Genomic DNA, 15,265 nt, shown 5'->3' with positions numbered 1-15,265 from the left:
ACGGGCTATTATCCTGGTGTAATGCTATTACAGAACCAATTATGCGCCATTAGACTTGCTTTTTTTGCAGTTTATGTGATTTGATCCAATCCCGCGCCCCTGACTTGAAAATTTCAGCCCGGTACTTTAGAGTTTAATTTTCACCCAGGCAGAGAGAAGGGCGGTCTCTCTCCGCTGAGTGTCTGCCTCCGATGCATTTTAAAAGTAATTGCGAAGGGTCCCACCGCATATCATTTGCATGGAGAAGCGAACATAAATTCAGGGACCCCTTGCTGAGAACAAAATCAAACTTTCCTTTTGTACGATCGCTTGGAAAGGGAAGCCGTGTGCAGAGTCCCCCCAAAACCCATCCGGCGGCGACAATTAGCAGCGCTTTGTCAATTTGCAGCCCGGGAGTCGCCAGGCCTCTGACAAGGGCGAACCCAAATCCATTCTCTCCTGGAGAAAGAAGGTTTGAGTCTGAGGGGACACGGGGTGAGGTGGGCCGAGTGTTCAAAACACAACCTCTTTTTGGGGGGCTGTTGTTGGTGGCGGTTGTTTCTATCCTCTTTTAAAAGAGGAAAAACATTCCCGATGTTTGCTGAGAAATGACGGATTTTTTTTTTTTACACCACGTGGGCCATTTGTAAGGCCCAATAGACCTATCCAAGTTACTCGCTGTAGACAGCGCTGGAAATAATCAGATTAAGGCCAATTATGCGTGAGATTATAAAGGCGAGTGCTGAGCGGCGGCGCGCGCTGTAGACAGACAGCAAGACATCTGGCCACTTCCCGAGTCACTTCTCTGGTCCTGCGGGCGCCAGCAGCGCCGAGCCCCGCCCGCCGCCAGCCGAACCCCGCGTGCGGACCGGAGGCGGTCACGCTCTGGCCTTCTCGCCAGCCTCCTGCGGAGGTACTCGGGGTTCCCAACCCACTCCCCGGGCCCCTCATACCCGGCCTTGGGGCCGACTGTCTTCCTGGCGGTAGCTGCCCCCGGAGCAGCTGGCCTTGTGCGTTCGCAGGACCGGCTGCGGTGGCCTGGTGCAGGGCTTGCGGCCGGGACCCCTGGCAGCCCGAAACCAGACTGCGGGTTTGGTGTTGGGCCTGGGTGAGGGTTCAGCTCTCCAGGAGGTGGACCCTCCCCACCTTGCGGGTTACTGGCTTGCGACCGGAGGTGCGGCCACCTCCCCTTCGGTCCCCGAAGTGGGCTGAAGGCGCTGGGAGGGGGCTTTTCAAGAGTGGTGCTCTCTGTGCGCCCCTGGGCTGGGTCGGAGCGCAGGCAAGACACTTAGGCTCTGTTGCTGTTTGCTTTGCAGCCAGGCCGGAGCTACGCGCGCCCATCGGTCCCGCCGCCACCCACCCAAGTCCGGCCGCCTAGTCCATCAGACCGTCGGCGATGTTTTATTTCCACTGTCCGCCACAGCTAGAGGGTGAGTAAGCGCCGCACCCGCGGCTGCTTGGCGAGGCCAAAGCAGAAGCCGGCCAGAAAGGGCCAGAGCGACAGCAGTGCTGGCGGGTGGTGGGGTCCCCACCCTGAGAGGGGCAGCAGCCTGGCAGTGAGTAGGGGCGCCCTTAGCATCTTCCCACAGCGTGCTCCATCCCCGTCTCCGGTCCCCCGTAGCCACCAGCCTCCCACCTCCTTCCCCGCCCGGGACCGGCTGCCCCGGGCTATGCTTGCCGCGGGGAGGGCTGGTCCTCCCAGCACAGATGCTGGTGTCACGCCTCTAATCCGGGCTTCTCTGCCCAGGGGGCTGCATCAATCTTTCACAGTGTTTTGCAAACATCCCGGAAAGCCAAGGCGAGTTGGCCCCCCGCGTCCTGGGCCCCACCGCGAGCAAAGAAGGACCCATTGCTGGGCTGCTGTCACTACAGGCGTTTGGGCGGGAGTGCTCCAAGCCCCCCGCTCGGCTATTCTGCGCGACTTAATGTCAGTCCCTGGCGGCCGAGCTGCCCAGCCTACCACCTGCCCCGTGCCCTACCATGGGTCTTACTCTGCGATTCACTGGGTTTCTGACTCCAAACGCCATCCATTCTCCACTTCTCATTCCCCAGGGCCAGGGTGGGGATCTGGTCTTTGAAGATCTCCAGACCTTAGAAAAAATTTCCCTCAAGATCCCTAGTGTCATCTGCACCTGATTGTTGGGTGGAGGTGGGTGGAGAGAAGGGAACACTTTGAACTTCCGGGTGCCTTCATGCAGGGCCTAGCAGTACCCAGGGTGTGTCCTCTGAGGGTAGAGATTAGTATCCATCAGGGCAGTCCCCCACACTGGGCTTGAACAGACACTTCTTTAGAGATATACTCTGGGGATACTAGGGCTTTTGCAATCCTGGAAGCAATTCCAGGACTGGCCTTTTACAACTTACTTCTTTGATTTATTCTTGTTGTGGAGCAAGCTTGGAGGCCAAGACATGAAGGGAGGCCTGGGGCAGGGCAAAATGTGGTTAGACACTGAGAGATCTCACTGAGGAGGCTCCCTCACCTAGCCAGCCTTACCTGGGATATCAGAAAGTTTGTTTTTGTTTCCTTCCCCCAAAGCTCTAGATTGCCCAGCAGGATTTTCTAGAGAAGGCTAATGCAGAACAGGGTTTAAGAACTGTTCTCTCTGTCAGCATTCCTGAAAAGGGAAGGCCATGCATTTGCCTGTATTTCACCTCCTTTTACCACCAATGACTCATGCTGGGTAAGCTTTATGGAAAAGACAGAGAGGTGCATTGCTTGACATTGTACCCCAAGACTGGAGAAGACCCCCCTATACCCATGGTTGGGGCACCTTCTCTGTGCTTGGACTGAATCTTGGACTGTTGACTGATGGTCACTGGCAACCATTTTTCCTGGTCAAAGTGGGAAAGGCAGAGGTTTGGACATTTAGCCAGTGGTGGACATTCTGGGTGACCTAAGGGGAAAACCCTGTCTGTAGGGTGGGCTGCAGAAGTGACTTAGGGATAGGCTGGCTCCAGATTTCTCTGTCCTACTTGCCGTTCTCAACTCGTCTCAGTCAGCTTACCTTTTCTGCTCACACCCTGGGCATACCTCCTGTTGGTACTGATTCTGATGGGTATGACCAGAAGAAAAGGAGATGGGACTTTAAGCTCCTTTCCCTTTGTGGGCGTGTTTCCATGCACATTTTGCAGGAAGGGGAGTTTCCGTTTAGTTTAGATTAGGGTTATTGGTGGAAAGATGATCTGCTTTCAATGGAAAAGCTGAGGACAGACTTTGGGAATGTGGCATCTTATAGCCGATCGACTTTTTAATTTCATTTTTTAAAATTGTTTTTCCAGAGACTTTCAAGAGAGAGCAAAACATGGCCCATAATGTCACTTCTCAGATATTTTTGCTGATATTAAATTTACAAGTACTACATGTACCTACATGAGAAGTACGAATAGAACAGAAACCTACACTTCAGCCAGTGAAATCCTCCTCTATGATTTTTCCTAAAGGCACCTGCTCCTGTGGGTTTTTTTATAATTCCCTCAAGAAAAAACATGCTTTCTTCCTCATTTATGTCTTTTTCTCTCTATATGTTATGCCTTATTTGCGTTGAGATCATACTGTTGCAGCATTTCGCAGTTTGCTTTTTTTTTTTTTTAACCTCATAACGTATGTTGGGGATTTTTCCATGCCAATGAATGTGGATCTACTGATTTATTTTAGACAGCTGTATAATATTCCATTATATCTTGTGAACAAAATGTTTACCGATGGACGCTTTGGCTGTTTCTTTTTTCTTTTTTTTTTTTCCTCAGTTACAGTGTTTCCAGGCACATTCTTGTCTGTCCTTTTTTGGCACACTTTTAAAGTACATTAATAGATTAATACCTGTATATACTCTTAAACTTTTGATGGCTCTTGTCAAATTACCTTCGAATAAGGCCAAAACAATTGATATTTCTAAATGATGAGTGAGTGTAACCAACTTATTACTTTTTGTCTGTATTGGGTATTATTATGTACCTTATTTAAAATTTTTTTTGCCTAAATCATGAAAATAGTATTTCATTATTTTGTTGCATTTTAAGTATATGTGAGGTTTAACATTTTCACAACATTTATCAACCATTCTGTGTATTTTTAAGTAAAAAGCCTGTTCACATCCCTTCTTCTTTTCTAATAGGTTGTCAATTTTTCATTATTAAATTGATGAAGTTGTACTTTTTTAGGATTCAATGCAACATTTCACAATACGATGTTACATGTATAATTGTGAAATAATAGACAACAAGGTATAAATTAGAAGACGGGGAAAGATTCTGATTGGAGACCTCAGAGACTGCATTCTGTCCTCCCCAGTCAAGTGCTTTGTTCCAAAAGGAGACAATTGAGCTTTTTGCAAAGTAATGGGAAAAAGACTGATTTGAGACTGCCCCCTTTCAATTTCCAATGAGCTGGAAAGAAATATTTCTAACTAGGGTTTTGAGGAAGAATGCAGTTAGGGCAGGAAGATTTAGTGGGGGAGAGAAAGGATGTATTCTGGCCAAGGATGTGGCTCTGGAGGGTAAAATAATACCTAGCGGGACCTCCTTTAGTAGATGGAATTTTAAAAAGCCCAGGGGACCTGGCTTCCCCGGGATGGAGGTCCTTCCCCGGATGTTGTCTGGGCTTGGGAGCTCCTGATGCTGAACGTGCAGTGACTCTGAGCACGGGCTCCTGGCAGGTAATGTGTTCACTGGTTAATGGAAACTTGCTCATTTGTTTTCCTAAGAAGCCATTGTGGACTATCAAGTAAATAGCGCACATTTGGAAAATGATCTGAATGCACATTTGGGGCCAAACTCTGTTCTGGCTTTATCATGAGCTTCGGAGGCTTCTGGGCAGGACAATGTCTTTCTTTTCTAGGGAAGTGAGAGCAGTAGGTGCTTTATAAGGCCTGACCGGAGAGTGAGTGTCTTTTGAGAGTGGCCCTGTTTGTGTCTGCTTGGCATTCAAAGCAGTCGCTATTGGTACAGGTCTTTTGTTAACTGACATCTTATATAACAGATCCACTATGGTGCTGATGAGCTGTGACCAACGGTAATTAATATTCATTTATAAACTTCTTACTCCTTGCGTTTTTGCACTTCTAGGAGAAAAGTGCTGTGAAAAGCGCTTGGTGCTTTCTTTCTTCCCTCGGCTTCCCCCATCCTCAGTCCTTAACCCTTGTTGGTAATAGAAACAGGGGAAAATGACTAACAGGCGAGCAAAAGACAGACAGACTGACAGCCTCCTATGAAAGGTTCTGAGGTGGGCGGGTGAGATGAAGGCACATGGGACAAGGTGCAGCTGGGGGCTGGAGGGCAGATAAAGGTTCTGCCTCAAGCCAGTGACCCCTCCTGGATCCGAATCCAGAGTGCACTTGGCCATCTTGGGGATTAAGGTCATTGCTGCCCCATGCAATAGAGACAGCTGGGCCTAAAGTCAAAGGTTTTTTGAAGAGAGAGAGAATAGGAGAGAGTGGAAAAGAGAGCAGAAGGAGATATTATTCTCTTAAGAGAAGAAGAGAAAAACACTTTGGGATAGTTGGACCCTCTCTGGAAGGGGTGGGCGGTGTCCTGTGAGTGAGTGTGCAATGCAGCCCTCTGTAGAGAGAGGGGGCTTTCTGAGGACCCAGGGGCCCTCTGCTCGGGCTGATTCAGTTTGTTCCCAGTAGGCACTGCACCCTTTGGCAACCACTCTACAGGGGATTTTGATGATGGGTTTCTGCGAAGAAAACAGCGAAGGAACCGGACGACCTTCACCCTTCAGCAGGTAACAAGATCCATCCCCAATTCTCAGAATCGGTGACCTCCTGCCTCCGTGAAGTCAGAGCCGAGCAACTTCTTGTCGTTCAAAATAAGGCCAACTGATTGTGTTAATGGATCTTTTTATTTTCTTGAACAATTTATGAATCAAGAGATATGTCCAGGGGAGGGTAGCTGACTTTTGTCTTGTGATTCCAGGAAGCCGCCACAGTGATCTCTACCATTGGCCTTAGTTGATGACGTGGGGCATATCCCAGGTCAACACACAATAACCCTTTGAGAAAGGCAGGTCACACCTTCTGACCCCAAGTAGACAGATGGGAAAACTGGGACCCATGAAGTTGACTGACTCATAGATGGTATTGTTGCCACAGGTGGAAGGGCTACCACCGGAATCTCGGTTTTGTATTTCCCAGGGTTGAGTTTTTCCCCTGAGATGGGTCTCTGTTCTGCTCCTGAACAAAGTGGAGCTGTTGTGAAGGTGACCCACAAACCTCTACGAGGTTTCTGTGGGATTGGCCTGGGGAGGGCTTCTACAAGTAGATTTCATTCTCTGCGTCCCATGGCAAAAGCTACGCAAATTACTCTGTTTGTAAAGCCACCTCTAGATTTTTAATTCCTAGGACAATATTTAAATGTAAATGCAAGAAATATTCCGACTTCTCTCATTTCCACTTCTTGGGAGAACACTGAGGTTGTCATTAAGTCTGAATTCCTAAGTCATCTGGGATTGAAATTCTCATTCTGCGGAATCCATTCAAGGAGCTCTTTTCTCTATCTCCTTCCTTCATGGGATCTGTGAAACTGCTTCCTCACCGCTTGTAGCAGCCTTGAAACGTGCATCTGCTTCCCCTCACCTAGCCGCAGCCTCTCACCAGTAAATATTTTTTCCCTTTTACCAGCTGGAAGCTCTCGAGGCAGTCTTTGCCCAAACACACTACCCAGATGTCTTCACCAGAGAAGAGCTAGCCATGAAAATAAACCTCACAGAAGCCAGAGTGCAGGTAAACCTTCTTTTTAATTATTTAACTCTCTAATATTAAAACTGGCAAACTTTTTTTTTTTTTGACATCATGACTGCAGAGTGCACATTTGGCCAAAGAAAGCAAATGAAGACTATCTGTCATTTTCATGATGCACTTTAATAACATCAACATAATGTGGAATATTAGATTAGGTTGATTAATCGGTCATTCATAATTAACTAGTGATAATGTTCTACACTAATTTGTCCGCGTCTCTAAGGTACTAAATTACATCAATGCACATCCATTTCCTTGCTTTGGAAAAAAAAAAAAAAAAAGCTGAGATGCTATTCTCAAAGCAGATCTGACCGCTCTGGGGTGAGGCCGGTCAATTGCAGAGAACCAGCGTTTTCAGATGGGAAGCAGGATAGGATCTGCTTTCCAGAAATTGCATCATATCCAACTTTTCCCCTGCACGTGGACTCTTTCAGCAAAGTGGATCCGAAGAATGCGTGCAATTTAAAAATCTTTAAACAGTGCAGGGAAAGGGCTGAGCCGAGATGAGCACAGGCTGTGTGAAGCGCCTCTAAGCAGGATTTCTTTTTCGAAGCTACACAGTGATTATGTTTAAGCGCACAAACCCACCGAGCCCAGCAGATGTGCCCGAGTGCGAGAAGAACAGATTCACAGTGCCGCCTCTCCGGGCGAGCTATTCTTTGAGCACAATTATATATTCATTTTATTTATGGGGTTTCCTCCATGCTGTTTCTGTTCTTTTTTATGTAGGGGCTTGGGGTTAAGACTATGCAAAGATCTAATTGTAGGAAATATAATAGTTTGCTTTCGGTTCCCCTGGGTCATGTTAGTATCTCTTAAAAACCAATGGCTGAAGAGAGATAATGGAATTCTGAGCAGTAAATTGGGGGTTGTAAACAAATTATTTCCCCTATAATCAGATTATGTGATCCTGATTATTAAATCTGAACATGAATCATTGGTCATATGCGGGCAAATTAAACTGATTATTATTTGGAAATGAAAATCTTCTTTGGCCAGGATACCGTCTATCGTTTCTTTTTTTAATGCTAGCTTGCCAATAGCTGCCTAAAGACTGAACTGCAAATTGAGATAAATGACACAATTATTGAACATTCAGAAGTGGAAGATCATAACTTCTCCCTGAAAGGTGCAAGGGTAAGATAGGGGTGGTGACAATTAAAGCTGGGAATTGTTGTCCAGGCTGTTGTTGGCTATTATGCAGCCAGACAATGGCTGCGAAGCATTTGTTTAGTGAGCTTCCATGTGGGGACACGGGCTTTGGTGGCGGGAAGGGAGATGTGTTTACATTTATACCCCTTGCTCATTCAAATATGATTAATGTTCTATAAAGCAGGGTCTTAATCGAAGCTGATGTTGTCAAACAATAACTAAATAGGGAAATAAACGACTCCATCATGCTCTTTCCTCAGAAGCAGGCGAACTGTCAGTGCAAAGTCATTAAAATATGATAATGAAAAATAGCTCAATTAAATGTTGTTATAGCTGTGACCTTCATTCAATTAAGACGCAAGAAAGTGTCTGCATTTTGCTTTGCATTTAACTGCCCTAAATTTAGAATATAGATAAAATCATTATTCAATGGTTGCTGATATGTGCAATTAAAAGCCAACTCGATTAAAAAAAGAAAGAAAGAAACCCAGTTAAAGGAGAATGAAAATGAAGAGATAGGGCTCAGCCTCGAGGACCCAGGCTGTCTCCCTGGCCAGTGTGCTGGCCAGGGCAGAAGGAGAGGAGGCTCCCAACCCCAGCCCTGAATCAGAGGGAGGCCTAGCCAATTTATTTTAATTTTTATTTTTTATAAAGTCAAGGATTGTCTCCCAGGAGAGGAGAGGAGAGGAGAGGAGAGGTTTTGCTGGATGCACTAAAGACAGTGGGATTTGGGTACCTTAGGGTATACCTTGAGCTGGATTTACTGGCTTCTATGCAGCCCGTCCTTCTGCAAAAGCAGTTTGGTTTTTAAGGCTTAAAAATCCTAACACCCGCCCCCCCCCTCCAAGAAGGTGCTTAAGTCAAGGTGAATCACAAGCCTCCTGCTGACTCGAGGATAACAGAGATGATGACACTAGCTAATACTCATTGAGTGATCGATTGTTACGTGCCAGGTACTGTGTTCAGTGTTTTACATGCGTGTCAACCTTTCTAACGATGCTTGGGGTTGCTGTTATCATTGTCCCCGAAACAGTTTGAATCATGGTCCTGAGCCAAGTCACTGGGCTTCACATTGTGGATTTGTCATTTGCCATCTGGACAACCTTGGGCATGTTAATTAACCTCTCTGTGTTTGATTCCCTATCTGTAAAATGGGGACAGCAGGACTACTTACCTCATAAGGTTGCAATGGGTCTAAACCGAGGCCCAGAATTCTGAATCATGGCCAACTCCAGAGTCAGGGATTCTATTAGGTGCACTGAGCTGGTCATGAACTTGCCATGATTTCGAAGTTAGACGACAGGTATGAGACCAGATACACCCAGGCCTCAGCCTGTTGGATGACTGAATGAGTCTTTTTGATGAGAAGGCCTGGAGTGGTGTTTTCCAAGCTGCTTTGACCATGATCCCCCAGCAGCAAATAAATGGATTCCGGGCAACGCAGCTCTGAGAATCTCCACCAGGCAATACTTTTTTTTTTTTTTTTTTTTACCCTTCCTGTGGGCAATGCATTTAAATACTTTCTATTATTCAACATTCATTCTTGAAACCTGCCTGTCATAAGCTTGGAAGCTGATCCAACCCATCCATGGGACAGAAGCTCAGTTCAGAGAGTACAAAGTAGGCAGGGGCTGCAGGGTGAGCCGTGGGCACCTGCCGGGGGTCTAGACCTTCACGTAGGGTTCTGGCTCTTCCCTCTTTTCTGATTTTATGCTTCCCTTGGGGTGTGTTTCCCATTCTGACTTAGGTTTGGTTCCAGAACCGAAGAGCCAAGTGGAGGAAAACAGAGAGAGGGGCCTCCGACCAGGAACCAGGTGCCAAGGAGCCCATGGCAGAGGTGACGCCACCACCAGTGAGAAACATCAACTCCCCGCCCCCGGGGGACCAGGGCCGGAACAAGAAAGAGGCGCTGGAGGCCCAGCAGAGGTGAGACCGGCTGCACCTGGGGCCCAGGGGGCTCAGGCAGCTCCACAGACACACGAGGGTACTCAATGAAAATTTCTATCTTTGCCAGCCTGGGGCGAACTGTGGGTCCTGCTGGTCCTTTCTTCCCCTCCTGCTTGCCAGGGACCCTCCTGAACACAGCCACCTACGCCCAGGCCTTGTCCCACGTGGCCTCCCTGAAGGGTGAGTTTGGCTCTGCTTGGTGGGTGTGGTCTCCTGGGGAGGGTGGAGTCTGACTGGCCTGTTGTTTTGGCTCTGCTTATCCTCATATCCAAACCAGCTGGGCTCCCGTCTTCTCCTGTCAATCACAGCTGGGGTGGCAGACACAGGTCCATACTTGCCATCTTGCTTGGTCTCTACATAGAGTTCTACATGCATGTGGATGTTGCTGTTAAGGGTCAATGACAGAGGGCTTGTCCTAGAGGTGATTACTTCAAAAGTGACCATTCCATGTTTATACCTTCCCCATTCCCTGTGGCAGCATTTTTAGGTGCTAGCCTGCAGCTTATGGGGGAACCCTGGGGAGGGAAACCATCTCTATTTCTCAGGACCCTTTCTCATATGTGCAGCTAATTCACTTGCTTTCCCTTGGGACTCCTGAGACCAGAGGTCCAAAGTCTGAGGATTTGTGGCTTTCCAAGATTTGCTCTCTTCTCAGTGACTGTTGTTATACGAAGGCTGAAAATCATTAGGCTTGTTTTTCAGGCCCAGAGAGAGAAATCCCTGCAGGACTGTCCCTTGGGGATTTCTGGGGTACCTTTCCTGATGAAAAGACCCATCAGTGGCTCTTAATTCCTTGTCACAAACTTATTTGTCCAAGGATCAGGCTGGAGAGCTGTACTGGCCAGGAAAATGTTGAACCCCAGTGGCTTTGTGGGGGAGTAAGAGTACCCGCACCCCACCTCCTAAATCCCCAGTGACGAACAAGCCCTGACTCCCTCTAGGTTTTTCCCTGATGGTGGGCAGTGGGAGAGGCCTCCTTAAGGTGTCTGCTGCTTGTCATGTGCTAGAGTTGACTTTTCACTGCCAGACTCCACAGAGTGTGGCACTCTGCACTGCAATATGGAGGCCAAAGGAGAACGTGATGAAATCTCCCTAGGGAGTCTGTGAGAAGGAGAGAAGGGCATTGTAGGTAGAGGGAGCAGCATGTGCAAAGATTACCAGGTGTGGGGAGGAGAACCAGGCTTGACTGAGAATGGCTGCTATCCTGGGTGCCCAGAGATAAGGTGGAGGGTGCCTGGCAAGGGCTAGGGCTCAAAGGCCCTGGATGCCAGTCCTGGGTCTGGGCTTTCCGCTGTTGGAGGTGGAGTGCTGAGGCCTGGAGACACTTTGTAGTGGTGCAGGCAGCTGGGTGAATCCCCTCCCTTAGTTTACTGATGTGGGTGGATGAGGCTCAAATCCAGACCCCTCCCGCCAGCACTTTCTTCAGCTTCAGGGCCCAGTGCTCTTGGGGCTATGCACAACCTCCCTCCCCTGCAGCCTCAGCACGTGTTCACAGGACACAGTAGTCTGCTTTGGAACTATAGGTTAAGATCCCTAATTTAAAAATCTGAAATCCCAAATGCTTTCAAATCCGAAACTCGTTGTCAACACGTCACCACAAGTAGAAAATTCCACACTTGACCTCATGTGAGGGGTTGTGGTAAAAATACAGACACAATAAAAACATTGTGAATGTTTCCCTTAGGCCAAGTGCATGAGGTGTAACATAAATGAATTTTGTGTTTAGACTTGGGTCTTGTCCTGTCCCCAATATATATCATTTATATACATACCTATGTATGTAAATATTCCAAAATCTGAAAAATATCTTAAATCCAAACACTTTTGGTGCCAAGCATTTTAGATAAGGAATACTCAACCTGTGCAGAGGTGGGGTTGACCAATTGGAAGGGAGTCCCAAAAGGAGATTGATTACCAGTGGGATTTGGGAATTATCTGAGGGCTGGTCTTAGCAAGGAGTAATTCTATAGCTGTGCCTCTAACAAACCTTGTCTTCTGAGCTGAGCGTGGTGGCCCATGCCTGGGATTCACCCGGCTGCCTGACCAGCTATTCAGGAGGCTGAAGCAGGAGGATTGCAAGTTTGCGGCCAACCTCAGGAACTTAGTGAGGCCTTGTCTCAAAATAAAAAATAAAATGGGCTGGGGATGCAGCTGAGTGGTAAATAGCCCATGGATTCAATTACCTCTTCACCTCCACTGTCACTGTCCCCAGCTACCCTCCAAACCAAAAATGAAAAAAACAACAAAACCTGTCTGCTTTGGTGAGGGCCAGCTCAGGGCAACACTTTTTAATACATGGTTTTTGCCTGCCCCACTCTAACCCCCAAGTAGGAGGTGATTCACATGTTTGCTTGTCCTGGTATCCCTTGGGGCATCTCTGCGAAGCCAAATTGAGGCCCTGGTAGAAGCCCATAGTGTCTGGAGGTGGGTCTTGAGGGCTAGACTTCAGGGCAGGGAGGCTGGGAGAAGCCAAGGGCAGCAAGTGAGAGGGAGACAGAGTGGGACTTACATCTCCCCTGTCTTGTGGGAGCCCCTGGCTCGGCATCGACACAGGGCAGAAACAAGGTTACTGGGGGCGCTACTGCAGAACTGGACCAGCCGTTTACACATCCATCCATTCTCCCTTCTCCCCAGCTTCCTTCCTGAAGCCCTTTTGTCTGGGCTGTGACCCTGGAACCTGCCCTGTGCCTGCCTTTGGAAATGATCATTCCTTGGCTGCTGCCAGCCTGGGGGTGTGTGGGCCATACAGAGGTGGCAGAAATCACAGAGTGCTCACCAGAATTGGGCACATCTTTGTGCATTTTAAGGGTCCTGTTTGGGTAGCCTGCTGTATCCCAGTGAGGCACACTTCCTGACTATAGTCAGGGGACAGCAAGGTTTGTTGGTGCTGTCAACAGGCTGAGATGTTTCCAGAACCAGGCAAGCCATATGTAAAGTGAGCCATGAGCTGGTAGAGACCTGGACTCATCCATTTATCTCCCAGTTCCCTGTGTAGACATTTTCTCCTGGTTCCTGCCCATGGAGGCAGGTGAGAATTGCGTCAAAAATTTCCTTTTCTTTTTCTTTCTCCCTGCTTCTCTCCTACCCCTTCCTTCCTTCCTCCCTCTCTCTCTCTCTCTCTCTCTCTCTCTTTCTTTCTTTCTTTCCCCAGGCCTTCACACATCCCAGGCATTGTCTTTGTGTGTACGTGTGATCTTTGCCTTCCCCAATACAAAAGAGTTCTTGCTCACTTTTCTGGAAACACAGGGTCCTTTTCTCATTTTTGAGAGGCACAGGGCTGGGCTGGGGGTGGGGGTTTCTTCCATCCCTCCCATCTCTGCTTTCTGAGCTCTTCTCTGTGCACACCTACCTCCTCCTCAGCCTCCTTCCTCCAGCAAAGCATTTCTCTGGGCTCATCCTGACACTCTGGCTCTGTCCCCTTGGCTTTCCAGGACAGCTGGCTTTTCATCTCCAGAGAGCTAAGCCATGATGGAAAGGAGGGAAAAGAACAATCACAGAAAATCCTCTCTTGTTCTGCCAGGCAATCTCGTGTCTTGGACTCACTTGATTCTCATGGTGACATAGTGCTAGGAGGGGACCTGTAGTCAGACGGCTAGAGAATAGAGCTGAGAGTTCTGAGATGATACCTGATATGGGTTGGGGTATCTTTGCTTTCTAAAAGCACCTGACCCCACTGTGGGGGCCCTTCTGGAAATGAGATGTTCTGATCTGGAAATCCTGGAGCTAGGTCTGAGTCAGCTCATTGGCTCTACTTCTCTCTAAGCCAGGTGGTGCTGTAGCCTCAAAAGGTATGTTTGGGGAAAATCACAGGACACAGTCTGAGAGACGTACACCTGCTGCAAGTTGGCTTCTGAACACCCCCGGGATTCGATGCTCAATTGTTTTGAGGGTCACCTGTTAAGGACTTTGGTATCAGAACAGCTTCCTGGCCCTTGCACCTTATGTCCTATGTCCTTTTCTTTTCACCAAGCTCCAGAAATTAAGTGAACAGTCCTATCTGGGCCCAGGAGAGGAGCGAGCCCAACTTTCTAGGGCCTGGCTCAGTCCCGGGAGCTCTGAGCTGAAACCCAGGCTCCAAGCTGAAACCCAGGCTCCCTCACCCTGCCTGTACCCCCAAATGCTGGGCAGAACTATTGACTCAAGCTGTGCTCCTCTTGGGCCTGAACTCTGCTTCTAGGAGCTGCTGACCAGTGAGAAGACTGCTTCAGCTCCCTGGGTGGAGCATCATGCAGGCTGGTGCTCTCCTAAAATATGAGAAATTGAGGTTCAGGGCAGGGAATGTACTTGCTCAGACCTCACTGATTCAGCTAGATCTCCCTGGGGAGATCTAGGCTGCTCTCCTTAACCTCCTGATGTGCCCTTTTTTACAGACACCACTTATTTTTTCGTTCCTCTGAGTGAGCACCTACTGGTAGGGGGAGTAATGAGAAGCTGTGACACTCACCCTGTTTCTGTAGCACATGAGGACAGCGGAGTCCTCTAGAGGAAGGTTGTCTGGACTCAGGCCACTAGAGATCAGGATCAATGAGAGCGGAGCCCCTTGGCCCTTTCTAGTTCAAAGATCCAACCTGCTTCTCCAGGCCTGTGGCAACTGGCGACAGAACCAGAAGCAGTGAATCTAAGCTAATTTCAGCTCCTACACCAAAAACGGTACCTGTGTCTTTCCCTAGGATGTGTCCTACATGGTTCACATAGCCCAGAAAGCCTATGTAACTAGGTAGGCACCTGAATTCTGGCTTAGCAGTAGACACCACTCTGGGTGCTGCTCTCCTGAGATTGAGGATCTGAGCTATGGCTGCCTGGGCTGCATCAGCCCCCTAGTCAAAGTGAGAGCAAACACAGGGCTCTGAACGCCCAGGACAAGATCTGTTCTTCCAGTGAGTACCTGGAGCACCTGGACTAGTAGTCTCAGGGCTAACTGCCCAAAGATCATTGTGTATAGTTATAGAGCCAAGACTCTGGGTTGGGGGTACATCTTTTGGTTCTAGGCATTGTGATGGTATGAGGTCCTTGCCTTATAAACATCAAGAAAGCCCCCTGGAGTGTTTGTGAGATAGCTTAGCGCTTGCTGAGATTGCCGAGTTCCTTTATTAAGTAGTGGTCCCTGAAGTCCTTAGATGTTTTAAGTTAGTTTTGGGGGCCTTCACTTGCCTGGAAGTTCTTTGGCTTTGAAAGTCTTCTGAAAATGAGAATGCTCTTGGATCTTATAGTGGTCCCTTGGTATCTTCAGGGAATTTGTTCCAGAACCCCCTCATATACCAAAATCTGCAGAAGGTCACTTCCCTTATATAGAATGGTTTAGCATTTGTACATAACTGATGCATAGACTTAATCACCTCTAGATTTCTTATGATACCTAATACAATGTAAATTCTGCATAAATAGTTGTTATCGAGAATAATGACAAGACAAAAAGGGTCTGTGCATGTTCAGAACAGATGCAATTT

General features: G+C 48.1%; 1 protein-coding gene across 1 annotated transcript in view; it reads left to right on the top strand.

Moving 5' to 3' along the window:
• Positions 1–1,375: 1,375 nt before the first annotated feature.
• The window catches only part of Drgx (dorsal root ganglia homeobox), a 29,524-nt gene continuing 15,634 nt past the window's right edge, over positions 1,376–15,265 (top strand). The window contains exons 1-5 of the mRNA XM_026410840.2: positions 1,376–1,409; positions 5,607–5,704; positions 6,600–6,701; positions 9,619–9,797; positions 9,886–9,998. Coding sequence (XP_026266625.1) covers positions 1,376–1,409; positions 5,607–5,704; positions 6,600–6,701; positions 9,619–9,797; positions 9,886–9,998 — 526 coding nt within the window. The remainder of the gene's footprint in view (positions 1,410–5,606; positions 5,705–6,599; positions 6,702–9,618; positions 9,798–9,885; positions 9,999–15,265) is intronic.

The sequence above is a fragment of the Urocitellus parryii genome, chromosome 5 (genome assembly GCF_045843805.1).
Source record: "Urocitellus parryii isolate mUroPar1 chromosome 5, mUroPar1.hap1, whole genome shotgun sequence".
Classification (NCBI taxonomy): domain Eukaryota; kingdom Metazoa; phylum Chordata; class Mammalia; order Rodentia; family Sciuridae; genus Urocitellus; species Urocitellus parryii.
This window is presented reverse-complemented; position numbering and strand designations above follow the sequence as displayed.